The 23,745-nt window shown below is 41.4% G+C and overlaps 1 protein-coding gene across 1 annotated transcript in view; it reads left to right on the forward strand.

Moving 5' to 3' along the window:
* The window catches only part of MLF1 (myeloid leukemia factor 1), a 56,553-nt gene extending 34,726 nt beyond the window's left edge, over window positions 1-21,827 (forward strand). Inside the window, exons 3-7 of the mRNA XM_056565037.1 lie at window positions 1,556-1,642; window positions 6,171-6,299; window positions 13,822-13,981; window positions 18,646-18,787; window positions 20,538-21,827. Coding sequence (XP_056421012.1) covers window positions 1,556-1,642; window positions 6,171-6,299; window positions 13,822-13,981; window positions 18,646-18,787; window positions 20,538-20,568 — 549 coding nt within the window. The 3' untranslated portion in view covers window positions 20,569-21,827. The remainder of the gene's footprint in view (window positions 1-1,555; window positions 1,643-6,170; window positions 6,300-13,821; window positions 13,982-18,645; window positions 18,788-20,537) is intronic.
* The last annotated feature ends 1,918 nt before the right edge of the window (window positions 21,828-23,745 follow it).

The following is a 23,745-nucleotide window of genomic DNA, read 5'->3' on the forward strand; positions in this document are numbered from 1 at the left end:
GTGAGGATTTCTCAGTACTGCTTCTCTAGTGTTAGTGAGGATTGCTCAGTACTGCTTCTCTGTTAGTGAGGATTGCTCAGTACTGCTTCTCTGTTACTGAGGATTGCTCAGTTCTGATTCTCTGTTACTGAGGATTGCTCAGTTCTGATTCTCTGTTAGTGAGGATTGCTCAGTACTGCTTCTCTGTTAGTGAGGATTGCTCAGTACTGCTTCTCTGTTAGTGAGGATTGCTCAGTACTGCTTCTCTGTTAGTGAGGATTGCTCAGTACTGCTTCTCTGTTAGTGAGGATTGCTCAGTACTGCTTCTCTGTTAGTGAGGATTGCTCAGTACTGCTTCTCTGTTACTGTGGATTGCTCAGTACTGCTTCTCTGTTAGTGAGGATTGCTCAGTACTGCTTCTGTCTTTCTGTCCAGAACAGAATAGTTAGTTATGACAAAGAGCTTAGATTCTTTTAGGAACTTACAAATTGGAAGATATATAATTATATGTATAAAGATATTGTAAAGCATTTAGACCTGTCATAAAACTAAACCTGTCTGTACTGGTTCTTCTTATGGAGGAATGTTGATGTATGGCGTGGATATATTCGGAGCACCTGGCCTTCATTTTCTAGTCAGTATATACATGATAGAAGCTACATGCACAATTTTTAGCAGCCTAAAAGTAAGATAACTGGGTGATGTCCTGACATGTGAGGGTGTGAAGTAATTCACTGGGGAAACCTGGATACATAATATCTCATGCTCATTTAGACTACAGGTCTTACTCTGTTACAAAAGGTATCACCTGGAGATGCCTGGCTACACTTGGAGATCATGAACATAGTTATGGGGTCTTCAGGTGGTAATGTAATATGTTCCTAAATAATAATAATAATGATATAATATTGTATTTCTGAAAGAGGTCTGAAACTTAAATAATGCTATTTCCTTATAAAATAAAACAGCTTAATAAGTACAGTAAGCTGCAATTGTAGTGAAACTGCATACACTCATCAAACAGGAAAGGGGTATTGGGATTCGCTATCGGAAATTAGATTTTTACTATAAAATAGAAAGAAATCTGCATGGAGTTTTACCAATTTACGCTGGTTTCATATGGGTATTCTATGACTGCATTTTTTGCACTTGTGTTTCCCAGCCTCACCACATGGCTCTCAGCAGGGCTGGTGTTAAGGCGGGGCAAACCGGGCAATTGCCCAGGTCCTCCATCCCCCAGGGGGCCCCCTGCAGGCTGCTACAGTGTTTGCGGCTCGGGGAATGTGTGGGAGTGCAGCCAGCACCACTTAGAAGTGAGCCTCGCTGCTTCTTAAAAGCTATTAGCAGAGGCTATCAGTCCAGGTCATCAGACCTGCAGTCAGGACTTGTGGTGGTTATAAGGACACAAAAATGCAACTATATAAAACATATGTGAACCTGGCCTAATGTACTGTTTGTAAACATTTTCAATTTGCTGTATTCCACTATTTTGCCCATTTAAAATATCTGTACAATAGGCAGCTATCATTGTTATACTGGTTAACCCAATGTTTGCCTATGTTATGTGCTATTTTAGGTCCCTGATTTGAAGAATGAATTTCACTCCATTGATAATATGGTGGCAAACATGAGGAACAGAATGATAGACATGCACAGACAGTTTGTAAGTGTTTGTATTCATTACAATATAATGTCAGTAATATAATGTATGCTTGTTTTCAATTATAATTCTAATGAAACTAAATGTCAATGCTGATAGTTCTCACTTGTCCCTGCCTCTCTTGCTCTGTCATCTAAACCATGGCACTGGGTGCGGTGTCATTAAAAGAGTCCAGCATTACCAAGGATACCAGAATTGTGATAATAATAGGAACACTGTAAAACACCATGTACCTTCCATGGGCAGTGTGATACAGGTCTTCCATTGCCCACATGCCTTTATCTACTACACAGGATGGGGGAAGGGATGATCGAGGATGACCTTTACATCTTCCAGCACTGTGGTCCTACATTACTCTTGCATTACACTCCATTACACTTTCCATGCTTGGTGCAGTTTGTCTTTCTCTAAAAGCCAGTCTAGCAGTCACAGATGGACAGTATTGATACCTTTACCCAACACCTTTTTAGTCATTCATTGTTCATAAAGTAATTTGTGGAAAGTGATAGACAGTCGATTGCCGTGCACCCAGTTCTAAATATATGTCACCTCAGCAGCAGCTAATGTTTGGGCTGTTGCTAGGAGAGGGTTTTTATAAGCAGAGAATCTAGGCTAATCCACATTGAGGAGCCTCCCATAGATTACGAAATATTGGGCAATGTCATTCAATATTTTATATGTCTGTGCATCCAACGCGAAAGAAATTAAAAGGGCCAGTAAAGCTAAAAACAAGCAAAAAACAACATACTACCAACAATTACCTTCACATTCTTATCATCTCTGATCATTTGTGCCCCACATATTGCAATTAAAGTATCAAACAACAAAAATAAAGAAATATAGGGTAAGGGTTCTATTGATCTCCTAGAAAACATTTTTGTTCCTCTTAATTAAAGGAGTAGTCCGGCGCGCACTTTTCTCATTTTATCTGGTCCGGGCTGCAATTTAAAGAAAACAAACTTTCTCTTACCTGCCAACGAGCCCCCGGAGCTCCGGTACAAGTGTTCGGTCCCCAGGCTGTATTCTTCTTACTTCCTGTTAGCCCGGCACGTCACACTGAGCTTCAGCCTATCACCGGCTGAGGCGGGACATCGCTGCGGCCGGTGATAGGCTGAAGCTCCGTGTGACGTGCCGGGCTAACAGGAAGTAAGAAGAATACAGCTGACAGTCTGCAGAATAGAATATGTGTAACCGGCTGCAGTTTCCTTCTCTTCCCAAATCATTCACACTCACTATCACTTCACTATCACTCACATACATTGCCTATGTGTTTTATTACTCTAACTTGGTCATGTGATCACCACTATGACCCTCTAGAGCAGTGTTTCTCAACCAGGGTGCCTCCACATGTTGCAAAACTTCAAATCCCAGCATGCCTGGACATTGTAGTTTTGCAACATGTGGAGGCACCCTGGTGGGGAAACACTGCTCTAAAAGGTACTGTGCCTAATGTGTGTCAGAGGATTTCAGTCCCGGGTCAGCCGATTTCCTGTGCACCTGCATCAGTTTTGCAAAGCATTGTAAAAATGTGTTATTTTTACCATGATTGTAAAAAAAAGTTGTGGCATTAACAGAAAAAAAATCTGTAAAAACATGTCAAAAATGAAGTTAATATCAAATCAATTTTGTCTCATGGTAATATTTCTCAAAAAAACTGCACTTTGAATAAAAATTTAAAAAATGCATCAAAACTACACAAATTGTGAACTGACCTCAACCTACTGTAGAGCCGAATTAGCTTACCTGGTGGTTGTCCCAGTGGAAAGCTTCTTATTTTTTTATTTAGGTTTAGTGTTATTTTAATAATCTATTGGAAACAATAAAAATATTGTCCAATATTTAAAAAACAAATCCTCCCAAAAAACATAACTCCTTTTTCTCCAATCATCTGTCCCCAGGTTAAGTATTGCAGGTCAGCCCTATTCACTTCATCAGAAGAGAGCTGCAATAACAGGCACAAGCCTTGGGCAGGTTTTAGAAGAAACTAGCCATATTTCTCCTGGAAATCCCGTTAACATTATCGATCGATTATCTTGCTTAGGCTTCAACTTGCTGCACAATTTGCATTTCCAGCCTATTTTTAGTTGGAGTCCTGTGAGGTGAACTTAAAATAAAGCGAGCGGAGGCTGTTATAAAGGAAGCCACTTTCATATCATATTGATGTCTGGGTTTTCTGTTACAAAATTACGGGACTCCAGGTCATATGGGGTATATGTGATCCTGTTATGATACACTTTCCACCCCTGCACAATGACTGCCAAGAAGATGTTCTCCGTGACCTGACACAATATTCATTCACTGTTCCTGTTGGCCGATTAATAGAAGCTTTTCAAGCCTTTTGGAATCCTCTTCGTATGCCAGGCTAAGAGCTGTTTAGTCTTTCCAAGAAAATGCCTTCTTTATACCTACACTTGATTTAAGGCATCATTTTATATATCAAAGTTCTTGCTATATATAACCCTTCCCTTGACATACACTCCATTGTAACAGTCTACCATGTTTGGTCATGGTGAAAGGCTACACAGACTTGCTTATGTGTACAGTGTATCAGCCAAGTCTATATATGAGTGATTCATACTTTAATGTAGTAATATTATCTCCCCTCTAATGCTGCATCTCAGTGTTTAAAAAAAATTTTCTAATCTTCACTCGCACACGAGACACCCTAGCCGTGGGATCATGGTGCTATATTCATGCTACAGTTCGCAAGTTCACATTTGCTCTTCCAAAAACATAGCACACCGGTTACAGCAGAGTTTGTGTACATAGGTCTGTACCTAATTCTGTGACAGCAAAAATAATCTTAGGCTGGGTTCACACCACGTTTTTCAAATACGGTTACCGTATACGGTTTTCCGCTAAAAAACGTATGGCAAAAATCGTATGCAACCTTATACAACCGTATGACTCCAAATTAAAACGTATACGGTTTTTCCCCGTACGGTTCTATCCGTTTGCATCAGTTTTTGCCAACGGTTTTGCTATTTTGTTGGAATTAGTTTTCCAGCAATTTAATAAAGTTACTATTGTTCTATTGAAATTCCAATCTGCGCATGTGTCAACTACAAAAACGGATTAGAAAAACCGCGTGCAACCGTATTCTGAAATTCTGTGTACGGTTCTCATAGACAACAATGTTTTCCAACCGGAGGCAAAAACGTGGTCGACAGCGTTTTTGCCTACGGTTGAAAAATCGGCAAAACCGTATCCGAGGCAAAACGGATGCAACCGTACACAACATTTGGAATACGGTTTACAATGCATTCTCTATGCATACGGTTTTGGATACGGTCGTATACGTTTTTTTTGGTGTGAACGTGGTGTGAACCCAGCCTTACTGGAAGACTGTGTTTAAATATATATACATACATACAAGGAGGCTCATTTAAACTATCAAAAGTTAAACAAAGCGTTAATACACCATCGAGAGATCACTGCGAGCCAGAGAGTTAAGCTATTGTGCACTTCTTCCCGCTCATTCTAATGATCATTGGGGGTCTCAGCACTAAGACCCCATCCAATCATGCTCCCAACACTTAAAGCCGGCGCCGGGGGCTCGTGACGTCATAGCCCCGCCCTTCATGACATCACACCCTGCCCCCTCAATGCAAGTCTATGGGCTGTCACGCCCCCTCCCATAGACTTGCATTCATGGGGTGGGGCGTGATGTCATGAGGGGGTGGGGCTATGACATCACAAGCTGCTGGCGCCGGCTCTAAGCGTTGGGAGCATTTTGTACCCCTTTAAGGAAGTCATCTGATTCTTAAAATACATTAAGGGGCTATTCCCATCACAGAAAGGGATGGTATGGGTATCACCAGCATATGCCATTATTTTCTGACTGCCAGGACCCCCATGATCCTGAGATTGAAGGGCACTTCCTTTCCTGGTACCCAGAGTCGTAGCTTGTAGCTTCTGGGCCCCGATGCAAAATCTGCCCTATATGCCAATTAAAATACTGGTCTCTTATGGGGCAGATGTGTTTTGGGGCCCCCTTAAGCACCAGGGCCCTGGTGCGACTGCTACCTCTGCTACCTCTATAGCTACGCCCCTGCTATTACCTTTCAGATTCATAATACATTCTTGCCTGCAGAGTGTCCCATACTGTGTATTGTAACCAGGAATGCAGAGACACCTCCATTACATCCACACCAATAACTATTTTCATGAATCTAATGGTTTATTACTGTTGTTATTGTTTTTATTATATTCCAAAGGATTCTATGGAGATTGTCATCATTCACTTTTTTAAATCTATAAAGAGTTTTTCCTGCTTTTTTAAAATGATTTCATTCTTCATTTAAAACATAACTTTTCCCTGTAATCCCTGTTAAATGCTCATGTGTCTACTGCAGTAATAATATACTTGTTTTGGTGCCGCCATCTGTCTGTTTGTGAACACATATGCTTAGCCACTAAGTCCCACTGCCCTTGGGTCCCTTATATTTCTTATATGTGCCTGCTGGGTCCCTTATTAGGCTAGTATTCTGTTTTCACCGTTACCTATTATACTTGTTTTATCTTTATATAGGAAGGACTTGCAGACAGACCCGACGTTCACTCATTTAAGTCTTCCTCAGTAATGACATATTCCAAGACTGGAGATGAACCTCCTAAGATTTTCCATGCAACAAGTCAAACCCGTAAAGCTCCTGGTGGCGTGAGTATGACATTTGTTTTATGTCTATAACAAGCTTGTTTTTTTTTATATCTTGAACATTATTTTATTGATGGTGTAAAATCTGCTCTTTATAAATGGACAGCATTGAGTACCTTTACACCGTCATTCGCTTCTTTAGTGACTGATGTAACACTGGTGCTTTGGTGGTTCCTGTGCAGCTGCTAAATCTATTGCCACTGAGAAATATGAATTTGAACCCTACAGCCGAGTGCATTTCCCCTTATAGAAGGAAGTAGAAAATAGCAATCTGTCAGAGAAGTATTTGCTTCAGGGAAGGTCTCTAATAATAATACCCTGGAGGTTCCTGCCAGTCAGCGACATGGCGCAGTAATTGGTTGTTGTTTTGTGAAGAAAATATTAAGGTATGAGTATTAGTCACTGTGTGAAGGAGAGTGCTGAAGGCCGTGCAGTTTATATTTAGGTGAGGCCAAGAGTGGCATATCACTGCCTAAAAATAACAGCCACAAAGCTTCACCAACCCGAAAAAATCATCAACCTATTAGATGGCATGAAATACACTGGAAAACCTGCACCTTTATATCATGTGAGTAGTCAAATTCAGCTGTGTATAGCAGTATGCTTCAGGATATCATAATAAGTAGTATGCCTGCACTCAACAATCACACATGGCAGAAAAGTACCGTATTTTCCAGCGTATAAGATGACCCCCAACTTTTACAGTTAAAATATAGTGCTTGGGATATACTCTCCGTATAAGAATACCCCGCGATACAATACCTTACCATTGTTCCCCACATTAGGTTGTCAGCATAGTTCCCCCACATTAGGTTGTTAGCATAATTCCCCCACATTAGGTTGTAGTTCCCCCACATTAGGTTGGCAGTATAGTTCCCCTGACATTAGGTTGGCAGCATAGTTCCCCCACATTAGGTTGGCAGTATAGTTCCCCCACATTAGGTTGTAGTTCCCCCACATTAGGTTGGCAGTATAGTTCCCCCATATTAGGTTGTAGTTCCCCCACATTAGGTTGGCAGTATAGTTCCCCCACATTAGGTTGTAGTTCCCCCACATTAGGTTGGCAGTATAGTTCCCCCATATTAGGTTGTAGTTCCCCCACATTAGGTTGGCAGTATAGTTCCCCCCCACATTAGGTTGTAGTTCTCCCCACATTAGGTTGTAGTTCTCCCCACATTAGGTTGGCAGTTTAGTTCCCCCACATTAGATTGTAGTTCCCCCACATTAGGTTGGCAGTATAGTTCCCCCCACATTAGGCTGACAGTATAGTTCCCCCCACATTAGGTTGTAGTTCCCCCACATTAGGTTGGCAGTATAGTTCCCCCACATTAGGGTGTAGTTCCCCCACATTAGGTTGGCAGTATAGTTCCCCCACATTAGGTTGTAGTTCCCCCACAGTAGGTTGGCAGTATAATTTCCCCCACATTAGGTTGGCAGTATAGTTCCCCCCACATTAGGTTGACAGTATAGTTCCCCCCACATTAGGTTGGCAGTATAGTTCCCCCCACATTAGGCTGACAGTATAGTTCCCCCCACATTAGGTTGTAGTTCCCCCACATTAGGTTGGCAGTATAGTTCCCCCACATTAGGGTGTAGTTCCCCCACATTAGGTTGGCAGTATAGTTCCCCCACATTAGGTTGTAGTTCCCCCACAGTAGGTTGGCAGTATAATTTCCCCCACATTAGGTTGGCAGTATAGTTCCCCCCACATTAGGTTGACAGTATAGTTCCCCCCACATTAGGTTGGCAGTATAGTTCCCCCCACATTAGGCTGACAGTATAGTTCCCCCCACATTAGGTTGTAGTTCCCCCACATTAGGTTGGCAGTATAGTTCCCCCACATTAGGGTGTAGTTCCCCCACATTAGGTTGGCAGTATAGTTCCCCCACATTAGGTTGTAGTTCCCCCACAGTAGGTTGGCAGTATAATTTCCCCCACATTAGGTTGGCAGTATAGTTCCCCCCACATTAGGTTGACAGTATAGTTCCCCCCACATTAGGTTGGCAGTATAGTTCCCCCACATTAGGTTGTAGTTCCCCCACAGTAGGTTGGCAGTATAATTTCCCCCACATTAGGTTGGCAGTATAGTTCCCCCACATTAGGTTGACAGTATAGTTCCCCCCACATTAGGTTGGCAGTATAGTTCCCCCACATTAGGTTGTAGTTCCCCCCACATTAGGTTGGCAGTATAGTTCCCCCACATTAGGGTGTAGTTCCCCCACATTAGGTTGGCAGTATAGTTCCCCACATTAGTTTGGCAGTATAGTTCTCCCACATTAGTTTGTAGTTCCCCCACAGTAGGTTGGCAGTATAATTTCCCCCACATTAGGTTGTAGTTCCCCCACATTAGGTTGGCAGTATAGTTCCCCCCACATTAGGTTGGCAGTATAGTTCCCCCCACATTAGGTTGTAGTTCTCCCACATTAGGTTGTAGTTTCCCTACACATTAGGCCGGCAGTATAGTTCCCCCACATTAGATTGTAGTTCCCCCACATTAGGCTGGCAGTATAGTTTCCCCCACATTAGGTTGTAGTTCCCCCACATTAGGTTGGCAGTATAGTTCCCCCACATTAGGTTGGCAGTATAGTTCCCCCCACATTAGGTTGGCAGTATAGTTCCCCCCACATTAGGTCGGCAGTATAGTTCCCCCCACATTAGGTTGTAGTTCCCCCACATTAGGTTGTAGTTTCCTTACACATTAGGCTGGCAGTATAGTTCCCCCACATTAGGTTGTAGTTCCCCCACATTAGGCTGGCAGTATAGTTTCCCCCACATTAGGTTGTAGTTCCCCCACTTTAGGTTGGCAGTATAGTTTCCCCCACAGTAGGTTGGCAGTATAGTCCCCCTACATTAGGTTATAGTTCCCCCACATTAGGCTGGAAGTATAGTTCCCCCACATTAGGTTGGCAGTATAGTTCCCCTACATTAGGTTGTAGTTCCCCCCCCCCACATTAGGCTGGCAGTATAGTTCCCCCACATTAGGTTGGCAGTATAGTTCTCCCCACACAAGTTCCCCCACATTAGGTTGGCAGTATAGTTCCCCACATTAGTTTGGCAGTATAGTTCTCCCACATTAGTTTGTAGTTCCCCCACAGTAGGTTGGCAGTATAATTTCCCCCACATTAGGTTGTAGTTCCCCCACATTAGGTTGGCAGTATAGTTCCCCCCACATTAGGTTGGCAGTATAGTTCCCCCCACATTAGGTTGTAGTTCCCCCACATTAGGGTGTAGTTTCCCTACACATTAGGCTGGCAGTATAGTTCCCCCACATTAGGTTGTAGTTCCCCCACATTAGGCTGGCAGTATAGTTTCCCCCACATTAGGTTGTAGTTCCCCCACAGTAGGTTGGCAGTATAGTTTCCCCCACAGTAGGTTGGCAGTATAGTCCCCCTACATTAGGTTGTAGTTCCCCCACATTAGGCTGGAAGTATAGTTCCCCCACATTAGGTTGGCAGTATAGTTCCCCTACATTAGGTTGTAGTTCCCCCCACATTAGGCTGGCAGTATAGTTCCCCCACATTAGGTTGGCAGTATAGTTCTCCCCACACAAGTTCCCCCACATTAGGTTGGCAGTATAGTTCCCCCACAGACATACAGCCTTCAGCCATATACAGTGTATGGCTGGAGGCTGTATGCCTGTGTACTGCCCCACTTCAGTGCTCCGACCAACGCTCCTCCGGTCTGGGGTCACGATCACGATAGGGGTCACGATAGGCCATAGCAGTAGGTCCCAGGACCGGAGGAGCGGTGGTTGGAGCACCGAAGATGACGTGCAGGTGATGTCCCTGTGTGCTCCACCTCCTGGCGGCCCCTGCATTTTTGTTGAAGTAAACGCGGCTGCAGGAAGGTAAGCGGGAAATCCTTGTGTCCCGAAAAGATCTTTCGGGACACAGGGATGTCCCAAATGTGATGGGACCCACGACTTTTGAGAACATTTTAAGGGGTTAAAAAGTTGTCTTATACGCTGGAAAATATGGTAACTAAAAACTGCTGAATTATTTCACATTCTCACTGTTACTGTTATAGAATTTCCCTGAATAAACCATTATTTTCAGAATCCATTAGTTGTGGATAAGTTGTTTCAGCCCTACAGTTTACCTTCTGCAATTCTGTGAGCAGGATACAGAGGCCTAGATTATATGTATCCTGCAGAACAGACAAGGCTGGCCTTAGGGGTGTGTAACCTATGCAGTTGCACTTGCACCCCTAGTCCCTTAGTTCCCAACCTGTGATAAGGCAGCTGCATTCAGCAGTTGTCTAATAGTGATATTTAGGCAGTATATGATTATATTTTTAGACACTATGGGGATGATTTATCACATACAACCTAAACAACCACATAGTGCCCAAATAATATAGCTATATACTGCCTCAATAACCATATAGGGGGAGATTTCAAAACCTGTCCAGAGGAAAAGTTGCCCATAGCAACCAATCAGATCACTTCTTTCGTTTTGCAGAGGCCTTGTTAAAATTGAAAGTAGCAAGCTGATTGGTTGCTATGGGCAACTGGGCAACTTTTCCTCTGGACAGGTTTTGAAACCTCCCCCTATATGGTTATTGAGGCAGTATATAGCTATATTATTTGGGCACTATGTGGTTGTTTAGGTTGTATGCGATTACATGTGAACTGTATAGTTATTTAGGAAGAATATGATTATATTATATAAACCGTGTATAGTTAATTAGGTAGTATATTATTATATTCATTTGGCCCTATATAGTTATTTAGGCGGTACATGATTATTTTGTTTGGGCATTATGTGGTTACTGAAGTAGTATATGATCTTTTTTTTTTGGGGGGGGGGGCACTATGTGGTTATTTAGGTAGTATATGATTGTATTATTTGGGCATTATGTGGTTATTTAAATAGTATATGATTGTAATATTTTTGCACTGTATGGTTATTTAAGAAGTATATGATTGTATTGTTTGGACACAGTGATTATTTAGGTATTTTATTGTACTATTATATGCAGTGTATGTTTATATTATTTGGGCACTATGTGGATATTTACATAGAATGTGATTATATTATTTGGACACTGTATGGTTCTTTAGGCAGTATATGATTATATTATTTGGATACTGGTTATTTAGGTAGTATATGATATTAATATTTGGACACTATATGGTTCTTTAGGCAGTATATGATTATATTATTTGGATACTGGTTATTTAGGTAGTATATGATATTATTATTTGGACACTGTATGATTCTTTAGGCAGTATATGATTATATTATTTGGATACTGGTTATTTAGGTAGTATATGATATTAATATTTGGACACTATATGGTTCTTTAGGCAGTATATGATTATATTATTTGGATACTGGTTATTTAGGTAGTATATGATATTATTATTTGGACACTGTATGATTCTTTAGGCAGGATATGATTATATTATTTGGATACTGGTTATTTAGGTAGTATATGATATTATTATTTGGACACTGTATGGTTCTTTAGGCAGTATATGATTATATTATTTGGATACTGGTTATTTAGGTAGTATATGATATTATTATTTGGACACTGTATGGTTCTTTAGGCAGTATATGATTATATTATTTGGATACTGGTTATTTAGGTAGTATATGATATTATTATTTGGACACTGTATGATTCTTTAGGCAGGATATGATTATATTATTTGGATACTGGTTATTTAGGTAGTATATGATATTATTATTTGGACACTGTATGGTTCTTTAGGCAGTATATGATTATATTATTTGGATACTGGTTATTTAGGTAGTATATGATATTATTATTTGGACACTGTATGGTTCTTTAGGCAGGATATGATTATATTATTTGGATACTGGTTATTTAGGTAGTATATGATATTATTATTTGGACACTGTATGGTTCTTTAGGCAGTATATGATTATATTATTTGGATACTGGTTATTTAGGTAGTATATGATATTATTATTTGGACACTGTATGGTTCTTTAGGCAGGATATGATTATATTATTTGGGCACTATATGGTTATTTAGGGAGTACATGTACAATTATATTATACAGGCATTGTATGATTTTAGTTGTTATAAAAGATGACAGAAAAACATTGGCCAGTTTGGATTCCCAGTTTAATAATGACTTTAACTTATAAAGTATTTATTATTATTACATTTTATGATTAGTGCTGATATTTTAACTTTTGTCATAAGCGTTCACCATCCAGTTTCAGTGTGAAATTACTCACATCTATACTGTGGAAAAAGTAAACAAAGCAACATGACTGTTGTTGAACCTGATCATCAATCAAAGGATGAGTACATAGATGAGCTGTGCCATAGCTAGTGTACTGTGATGCCACCTAGTGGGGGCCACAGTATATTACCATTGCTTTATTTGCAGTTATAGTGTAACCACACAGTAAATTTAGAATCAGTTTCCACTTTACCATGGTCACCTCCAAAACTGAGCCCACTAGTTTAGGGTATGATAGTCTCATGAATATATTAGCCTCTAATTTATTGTGTGTGTAGTTTTATCCTTTTTTGATTATTGAGTTAAAGGGGTTATCCAGGAAAAAAACTTTTTTTTTTATATATCAACTGGCTCCAGAAAGTTAAACAGATTTGTAAATTACTTCTATTAAAAAATCTTAATCCTTTCAGTACTTATGAGCTTCTGAAGTTAAGGTTGTTCTTTTCTGCCTAAGTCCTCTCTGATGACACGTGTCTCGGGAACCGCCCAGTTTAGAAGCAAATCCCCATAGCAAACATCTTCTAAACTGGGCGTTTCCCGAGACACGTGTCATCAGAGATTACTTAGGCAGAAAAGAATAACCTTAACTGCAGAAGCTCATAAGTACTGAAAGGATTAAGATTTTTTAATAGAAGTAATTTACAAATCTGTTTAACTTTCTGAAGCCAGTTGATATATATATATATATATATATATATATATATATAAAAAGTTTTTTTCCTGGAATACCCCTTTAACTGCATTCATTTTAGCCGGTAAACTGTGAAAGGTATAATGGGGACATTTGTCTTTGTTGGTGTAAGGTAGTAGAGATTTTACCCGTTTGCTTGGTGTATTTTTTGCACTGTTGCTCAAAATTTAACAAAAAGGTACACGGGACTTGATCAATTTTGCTCAATTATAAAATATATAGGTTTAAGCTTTGTGCTCTGGCATATGACACTTTTGTACGTGTCTTATTAGGTGGTGTAGGTTTGCGCAAATACAGTAAGCTTTGCGCAAAAAAAACCAAAAAACACTTCTAAATGTAATTTGCGCAAATAATAAATACAGCTCCACTGCAAAAAGTGGTGTACAGTGCATCAAACAATAGAAAACTTTGATAGATATTCTACTGTAAACTGCGCAAAAAAAATGCACAAAAAAATCGTAATTGTGCAAAATTTGCAGGGACATTTAGAACACTGAAGTGGTGTAAAGCCAATGATAAATGTCCCCCAATGTGTACATATCATAAGCTTATACCACTCAGTTACAATGCTGTAATAACAAAAATAACCTTAACCACTGTTTGCATGCAGATAAAAGAAACAAAGAAAGCACTCAAAGACTCTGAAAGTGGAGTGGAACAGATGAGCGTTGGCCATCACATCAAAGACCGTGCCCACATTGTCAAGCAAATGAAGAACAACAAGACTGGAGATCAAGAACTCAACCAGGAATTTTTAAACATGGATGAAAGTAAGTCTTAATGCTTTTGCACACAAATTCTTGTAGATGTTTTTTTCTCTCTCATATTTGGCAGAATCTTTACATTGTTACAAAGAAATGGGGGGTGGGGGATAGGGCTGGGCGGTATATACCGGTTCATACCGAATACCGAAATTTTTGGGCTGCACGATATGAATTTTTCCCATACCGCAATACCGGTTGGGCCCCTCCCCCTTGGGAATGAATTATCAGCCCACTTCGGGGAACTAATCATACGTGACCCGCCAGCGCTGTTCTACACCCCCCACAAAATCATGTTAACCGCCAGCGCTGTTCTGCTCCCCCCCACCAAATCATGTTACCGGCTTCTGACATGACAGTGGGCTCAGCCTATCACTGGCCGGGGCGGGACATCACTCCGGCCGGTGATAGGCTGACGGCTCTCAGACGTTCCCGTCCCCAGAGTAAGGCCGACGTAGGTAAGTTAAAGTTTATTTCCTTTATCTTTTGCAGCCCGGGCATAGGGATACAGCATACAGCAGTGGTCTCAAACCTGCGGACCTCCAGCTGTTGCAAAACTACAACTCCCAGCATGCCCGGACAGCCGTTGGCTGTCCGGGCATGCTGGGAGTTGTAGTTTTGTAACATCTGGGGGTCCGCAGGTTGGAGACCACTGGCGTACAGTATAGAGTTCCAGTGCCGGCGGCCCCCAACAAAGAGGAGGAGGGCAGTGCTTGCGGTGACATATGTGAGTAGTACCCTACTGGGATGATAATTAATTGGGGGGGAGCAGAACAGCGCTGGCGGGTCACATGATTTGGTGGGGGGAGCAGAACAGCGCTGGCGGGTCACATGATTTGGTGGGGGGAGCAGAACAGCGCTGGCGGGTCACATGATTTGGTGGGGGGAGCAGAACAGCGCTGGCGGGTCACATGATTTGGTGGGGGGAGCAGAACAGCGCTGGCGGGTCACATGATTTGGTGGGGGGAGCAGAACAGCGCTGGCGGGTCACATGATTTGGTGGGGGGAGCAGAACAGCGCTGGCGGGTCACATGATTTGGTGGGGGGAGCAGAACAGCCCTGGCAGGTAACAACATGATTTGGGGGGGTGGGGGTGAAAGAAATACGTTATATACTGTGGAACCACCATAAGTTACAAAAATACCGTGATACATATATTTGGTCAATCCGCCCAGCCCTAGTGGGGGATTTATCAAGGGTGGTGTAAGTGAACGATTTTTCTACACCTTTAATTTGTGTAGTTGCGTGGCCTGTGATAAAGATGGTGCTAGGACACATTTATTTAGAAAATATACCGTACTTCAGTACACCACTTTGTATGTTTATCCTCTGCAACTTTTTACAAATGCTGTCTAAAGCCAGGTCTGAACTGGTGTAGATTTGTGAAAAATTATGTGGCACGTCACACATGATAGAGTCATGATCACTGCAAAAAAATAACCAGATTATGACATAGCTACACAATTTTAGAAAAAAAGCTTCTTAACCCCTTCATAACCCAGCAAATTTTGATTTCTGGTTCATGTTTTTTTCCTTTTTACATTCTAAGACCCATAACTTTTTAGTTTTTTGACTGACAAAGTTGTATTAGGGCCTATCTTCTGCGTGACAAGTTGGACTTTCCAATGATTCACTTTTTTTTTTTTATCATACAATGTATTACAAACCCAGAAAAAATTATATGCAGGACAAAATTAAAAAAAAAATGGAATTGCACAATTTTGTAGGGCAATAATTTTTTTGGACTTCAAAATACGGTAAATCTGACATTCCATATTTATTTTATGGGTCAGCTTAAGCTTTAGGCGTTCCCCTCAGCTTCTTATCAAAGATGGCGGCGGCAGTGAAGCCGAGGGGAACGCCGCTTCCCGGAGTACACAGTGAGCGGGGCTGTACACTAACACGGGCGGAGGAGCAGGGAAGGGGGTTATGAATATTCATGAGCTGGGCAGAGCAGCTGTCCGGCAAAGATGACGTCAGCGTGCCCCAAGCTCGGATCGGAGCTCCGCCCATGCCCCAAGGCCCTTATTAGCATAAATAGAAAAATGCGATTTGCGGTGGAACGGCTGGGCGAATCTGGACAACGTAAGTACTGTTTTAATCAGAATCACCCGCACTACAAGACTGTATGACCGGTTTAGTGCGGGTGATACTACTGACAGATTTCCTTTATGCACAAATCGCTGTGAAAAGTCTCTAAACAACACCACAAAAACAGGGTATAACCAATGATAAATTCCCCTCATAAAGGTTTTAGTTAGAAAACATAGCAAAATGTTGTTGTATAAACAAAGTAGACGCAATAAACATTGCTGTAGCAAACATAAAAGAAAAAGTTTACACTTACAGGCCCCTTCATGCAGCTTTTGATCAGTACAACATTTTTTGTAATTTTAATGTAAGTTTATTGCCAAAACTATCAGTCCATCAGAGCTATACACACACATTGGGGGAGATTTATCCAAACTTGTGTAGAGGAAGAGGTACAGTTGCCCATAGCAACCAATCAGATCACTTCTTTCATTTTTAAAAAGTCCTCTGAAAAATGAAAGAAGCGATTAGATTGGTTGCTATGAGCAACTGCAGCACTTCCTCTACACAAGTTTTGATAAATCTAGCAGAAAATAGAAAATTCCCAGCACTTCCAGTCCAGACACAGAAAAAAATATTTAAAATATAACAGCCTTATTTACGTCATTTTACAAATATAGAGAGACCATAAATATATGAAAAAACATCTGACACGTTTCGGTACAGCATCTTTGTCAAGGCATAACAAATAACCAAATAAACACCGAATAAATGGACATTGTACAAAAACATGGTTCCTATACTGGAAAACCTTGCCATACCTGTTAACCTATTCCTTTGTATTTAACCCTTTACTTAATCGAATCAGAACAAAATTTAGCAAAGTGAGTGGATAAGATCCACTAACTAGATATAAAAATACTCCATATTATACAGATACAGTTATATGATTATTGCAACGTGCCCATTGTTACAATAATATTAAATCCTAACATGTGCAAAGGATGACAATAGATAAAGGACCTTTGCTATTGCATAGTAATTATTAAAACATACTATCAACATAATATCCGATCTATTATTTAATCCTAAAGGAAATCCTGTACTCAATTTCACTATCCAAAAGGCTTCTCTAGCCAAGAGCTTATGGGGGGAGATTTATCAAAACCTGTACAAAGGAAAAGTTGCCCAGTTGCCCATAGCAACCAATCAGATCGCTTCTTTCATTACTAACAAGGCCTCTGCAAAATGAAAGAAGCGATCTGATTGGTTTCTGTGGGCAACAGGGACACTTTTCCTTTGTACAGGTTTTGATAAATCCCCCTTTGTCTCCAATTTCCACCTCTAAATGGCCGGTTAACTCTCTCAATAGGGATAACCTGCAATGAATCTGTATTACTATTGTGCGAATCCCTAAAGTGCTTTGAAGCACCCAAGATCGCAAGGTGTGAATAGTGTTGGAAGAGCTCTTACTAGATGTTCTGAAATTCTCTGCTTCAGTTCCCCTACTGACCCAATTCCCGACACAATTGGCCAGAGTGGCGGTGCAAAAATGCCCTTATGAGGTTTAGGCAAACAATGGAATATGGAACATACAGGGTCAGTAACGTACAAAGATTTTAAATTGAGTGCAAGATTTCCTTTAGGATTAAACAATAGATTGGATACTATTTTCTGCTGTTCTTCTTGCATGACAGCTGCAATGCCCTGAGCACCTGGTCTGCCAGAAGTCCTCAGATGTGAATACTGCTGTTTCTTTGATAAATCTACCCCAATATCCTTTAGGGTAAGGTCCCATCCGCAGCATATTTTACTGCTGCGCATTTGCTACAAGCAGACACTGTGTCTACAGTAGGAAATCCGCCGCTAAGAGCGGACAAGGAGAGCTACCCAGCTACAGCAGGGAGCTCGCTCTTGTGACTGCCGTTGGCGCATCCGCAGTGAAAAATACGCTGCAGATGCGCTATGTGTGACCCTACCTCTAGGAAGTTCAAGGATTTCATGTTTCCAGCATGCCATACACACATCATACAATATCACACATCATACACAAACTATAAGTTCCTGCCCATTGTGAATATGTGATCTATAAATCTAGGTTCACATGTTTTACATTAGATGAGGCTTTAGGCATAGATTCTGCTCCTAAATCCTCATCAAATCCACTGACATTCTGCATCCAACCCAAGAGAATGGGGAATTTCATACGTCATTCACACGCTGTGGAGAAAAATTCAGTGCATAAACATAACTGGTACATGCATTTTGGGAAAGTTGCAGATTAGCTCCATTGAGTGAACATTGGATTAATAATTGTTTGTATCCTCCGGCACAAGTGTTAACGTCGGATTTCTGCAGCAGATTATCAATTATAAAATATGTTACTGAACGTATGTACACAATCTTACTCTACACAATATGTTTGCCATGCCCGTTCCTAATCCTTATCTATAATCATAACTACTAACAAGGTGCACTAATACACAACGGCAGTACTGAAAATTCCAATGAGGCCCTTCAAGAATGTTATGGTCATTATAGGGTTTTCTTGCCAGAATTCACTGATAGAAAAGCTATTCTATATTTTATTTATTTCAAAATCACCATGTGTTGCATTGTAAGCGTATTTTCTTGAATTGCAGCTGACGCACCATTATTTGACACTGAGTGGGAACGCGAGATTTCGAAGTTCAAACCATTTGAAAAAAAGCTCGCCCTAGAAGCTCCTAAACACCAAAGAGTTCAGTATTCTACCAAAATAGGACCCCCAGATGTTCCAAGAAGGTGAGAATAGAAAAAGAAGTAGAACGCGTATTAGTCTCATGCTTGTTTTTATTATCTTTTGCTGATCTTTTAAACATTACCATGCAAAATCATAGGATGAATAATTTTACATCTGCATCATTGGATTAATACAGCTTCCACAAACTAATAAACACTAAAATATAAATGAACAAACTGTTCCGAACGCTGGAGCCGGCACCAGGAGCTCGTAATGTCATAACCCCGCCCCCTCATGATGTCATGCCCCGCCCCCTCAAAGCTAATCTATGGGAGGGGCCGCGAAGGCCATCACACCCCCTCCCCTAGACTTGCATTGAGGGGGTGGGGTGTGACATCATGAGGGGCGGGGTCATGAGCTCCTGGCGCCAGCTCCAGCATTCAGAACAGTTTGTTCCAAATGCTGAGCAGCAGAGTACCCCTTTAATTGAGGGGGTCTTAATGCACCTGGATTCAATAAGGGGTGATTGGATGGACCATGAAGCTGGGCACAGTTCAAGATTACTTGGTGGCAAAGAAGTTAAAATGAAGAAACTAGGACTCTAGAGTCCAAACAAAGTAAAGACTTGATCCTAAGGCATTCCAATATGGAGGTTCCATAGTCCTAACTCTGCCGGTAGTATGGGAAATGAGGGAGGGGTTTAGGGGGGGAGGGAACATATTTAAGTACCACCATATGGAAGGTGTCAGAGACCACAAAACCTGAGGGAGAGGACTAATGAAGAACCTGAGCAGACAGGAAAGGGAACTTGTGCAGGACTTCTGTAGTGGTAAAGATTCTATAACAACGGTAGTTATCAGCAGTGACCCCCCCACACCTGGAACAATCAGTGTGGTTGTTAGTGCGGAGTCATGGGTAGACAATTTCATTATTTCAGATTGTGCCAAATTGTAATTTTATTGTGCTGGAAGATGAGACTCGTTGTTTGCATGAGAGAGAAAAGTCTAGTGTATAATGGTCCCCTGCAGGCAGAGAATGTCATTGCATAATTCTGTAATCGCACATAGTGAAAAATACGACTGTGTAGAAAATCTAATTTTAGACAGGTCTTATTTAATGTGAGGACCTTCTTGGGAGAGGGGTCTGTTATGTCAGCTACAATTTTCGGGCCTCTGTCTTGCCATCTACCCCAGAAATTTTGAAACAGGGAGTGTTGACCAGGCTGATATTGTTTTTGGCGAATGACATTCTATGCCCTCCATTCTGTAACAAAGGATTTGTCCATTGTGCCTCAGATAATGAAGAGTAGGGTGAGGGTAAGAGGGTCTAAATGGGTCTCCAGGGACATACAGATAGTACAGCGATGTGCCCCTGAACCAATCCTGCAATATTCTTATAATCACCAGATTATAGGGAATAAGTGTCTGATCAGGGTTGAGGGGAAGGTGATGGAGCCTGACCTTCGGGACCCCCTAATATCTCCCCATTGGGGCCCTGGCTCTTCCCCCTGCACCGGGCAGTGGATGTGCCGTCTACCGCTCCACGCAGCTGAGAGAGCTAGGGCTCCTATTCTGGAGATTATGGGGGAAGGTAGTGGCGTATTCCTGATCCTGTGATGGGGATAAGTTATTTTTAACTGGATAATCCCTTTAAGCCATACATATAATAACAAGATTGGCACAGGTGCTTATACATTGCATTATTCTTCTCTGGATCCTAATGTGTATGGGTATTGCTCAATATGTAACACTATAGAAGCACTGTGAACTGGTATAACATTACCTTTATGTATATATATATTGTTTTTTTTAGGGAACGGTGCATCTCAAAAATGGTTATCTAGAAGATTGAATAAAGCATGTGACTTCAGTTATAAGAACATTTCAAGATCAACCAGGAAATTCTTGAAGGGACTTGCAAGGTGTAACGGGGTCTCTTAAATAAATAAGACATGCACATCCGATTAGTTCTGCATCTTATTTGAAAGGTCATTGAATACTGACGGAGCCCGCTCTCCTGTGCCAGCTTAGTGTTGTGCAAATCAACTCCATGTAGGGCAGTTTCAGCACTTTGGCAACTTAATACTTTTTACTGAGATTGCACTTTACCAGGTTCAGTAAAGGTTATAGACAGCCAAAACTATATTTTGTAATTGTCCTAAATCATATTTTCTATTTTATTAAGAAGGTCGCATTGTCATATACTGTAATTGTTACTGTACATCAGAACTGTCTAAGCTTGTCCTGTACAGAGGTCAATGTCTCTTTTGTTCACTAACTCTCCATATACTGTGAGATGTATATTATTGTTATATGAATGTAATATAGCATCCTCATGCAATGAATGCTTGTTACAGGGCTGACTTTACATCTCTTCAGTCTTTATTATAATGTTTGAGAAAATGTATATTCATCAAAATGACTTTTTCACTATACTCATAAAACACAGTGTAAAAAAAACCCTTAAACTGAAATAAGAAAGTAATTTTATTGGTGACAAGAGCACATGACATTTTTATTAGTTAGGGTCCATGAGCTGGGACCTCTATTGGAAAGGGGAGGGGGATAGTCGTGACATCACAGGGGGTGGAGTCGTGACATCACGATACTCCGGCCCCGTGGTCGCCACACGGCAGATTCTGAGCTCGCAGCGCGGCGTGCAGCTCCCCGAGGTGGTTGGGTGCTGAATGCAAGATTGCGGAAGTCCCCAGCGGTGGGACCCCCGCGGTCAGACATCTTATCCCCTATCCATAAGATGTCTTAGGGCCGGAGTACCCCTTTAACACATTCTAGCCTCATTTAAGCCAGTACTTTATTATAGATATTCAAAGATGCAGAGAACTCATATGTAAAGGATGAAAAACTAAGGTAGACATAAGAGTGTCAGGTTGCAGTATATGATGTGACTTTTCGAATGTTTGAACTCCAGTGATCAAGGCATTTGTGTGTTTGGATATTGAACTGAACTATTGCAAGTGGCAAAAATAATCTTAAAAGAATAGTAAAAAAAAACGGATGCAGCTCAATTGATACTAAATGGCACTAGACTGTGAAAATAATATACATAAATAGCTGGTTCACAGGGCCCTGGTGAAACCACCCCTTAAAATAGCCACAAATAAAATCACATGAATATTGCTCTGTGTAGATATTAAATATAGCCAATACATAGAATACCACCAATTATAGTCACTAGTTAGTGGGATTAGACTAAGCTGTTATCAGTCACCTGGAACCATCCTTTATCATCAGAGTGATCTGAGCGCACGCTCGGCATCCACAAGGACGCTAGCCCAGTGCTGCTAATGAAGTCTTCACATTATCTACAGCTGACAAGCGCGAGCATACGGGGATCGCTAACCCAGCCGGCCGCACCACCAACATCTACAGATACACAGCGCAATTATCTACCACCACCACCCGCAGCACAAGATCTATTGATCCTCCGGAGGGTGAGTTGAATACAATCTACTAATCGCTGTGTTGGACAATATTATCACTAAGAGATATCGGGTAGATATCGCCCTGTACAACACCTGGTCTGTTTGGATATATATCTGTGCCGGAATGTGCCATATAAGGATAAGAATGGAATATGTAAAACAAAAAAGGACAATGCGCCCGTCTATGTGCCGTTACTCCCAACCAACAAGGTAAGGTAATCACAAAGAAGAAGAAATGTGCTCACCTGGTAGTGTTATGCTTAGAGCATAACATATACAGCTGCTTCAGGAGCCCAACTGGTGTGGGTCAATGGTCGTGGTGTGTTGCCTGGATCCTCCCGTCGTGTAGATTGATCGATGTGGAAAATAGGCGATCCTGGCATGGCGCTCACCCGTACGGCAGGAATGAATATCGGAATCCGATGGTAAAAGTAAGTGGAGTTTATTCAGGATATAAAAGGGGACTACGCGTTACGAAGGGACACACTCCCGGGGGATTGGACCTGAGGAAGAGGGGAGCGTGTCCCTTCGTAACGCGTAGTCCCCTTTTATATCCTGAATAAACTCCACTTACTTTTACCATCGGATTCCGATATTCATTCCTGCCGTACGGGTGAGCGCCATACCAGGGTCGCCTATTTTCCACATCGATCACAATATAAGGATAAGACATATTGCACCTTATTTCCTAGCCTGGAACTGTTACAGACATTTACTTGGATATAATACAATTATCTGGAGTTATGCACTTTATTGTGGAATCATAAAAGTTACTCTAGTCATTCTGTATAAGACCAGCTCAGCTATCCTAGACTATTTTATCTAATCCCACTAACTAGTGACCATAATTGGTGGTATTCTACGTATTGGCTGTATTTAATATCTACACAGTGCAATATTCATGTGATTTTATTTGAGGCTATTTTAAGTGGTGGTTTCACAAGGGCCCTGTGAACCACCTATTTACGGTATGTTATTTTATACATAAATTATTAGCACAATGGGGGACATTTATCAAGGGGTTTAGTCAGGTTTTCTTTACTATAATTGTTGCAAAATTGTCGCAACTGCGACTACGTGTGTTTTCGTGCGACAATTTGCGTGAAGAACAAGAAAAGCAAGAAAATTCAAACTTGCTTACGTAGTAAATTTTTTTAAATGGATTTGCTTTAGTCAGGTATTTATTAACTGCGACAGTCGCAGCTGCACAATAGAAAGTCGCAACGGCCTTAAAAATTGACTAAATTTACTCCAGCTCCAACATGGAGCAGTAAAAGCTACTGCCGCCCGGGCTCCGACATACTTTCTCCCCGCTACCCTCACTTCGCTACAGGGACACTGCAGTGATTTACATCCCCCACTCTCACCTGCCAGCGCCACACAACTCCCATCTGTCTGCTAACTGTTTCAAGACTACAAGTCCCAGCATGCCCTTACAGTGAGGACACGCTGTGAGTTGTAGTCTTGTAGCAGCGGGAGCTGAGCGGCGCGGGTGGGAGACAAGGGGGGGTATCAGTGTCCCCATCATTATTAAGTGAGGGTAGCGGGGAGGCCGTATGAGGAGCCCGGGCGGCTGCA

The sequence above is a fragment of the Hyla sarda genome, chromosome 3 (assembly GCF_029499605.1).
Source record: "Hyla sarda isolate aHylSar1 chromosome 3, aHylSar1.hap1, whole genome shotgun sequence".
NCBI classification, from domain to species: domain Eukaryota; kingdom Metazoa; phylum Chordata; class Amphibia; order Anura; family Hylidae; genus Hyla; species Hyla sarda.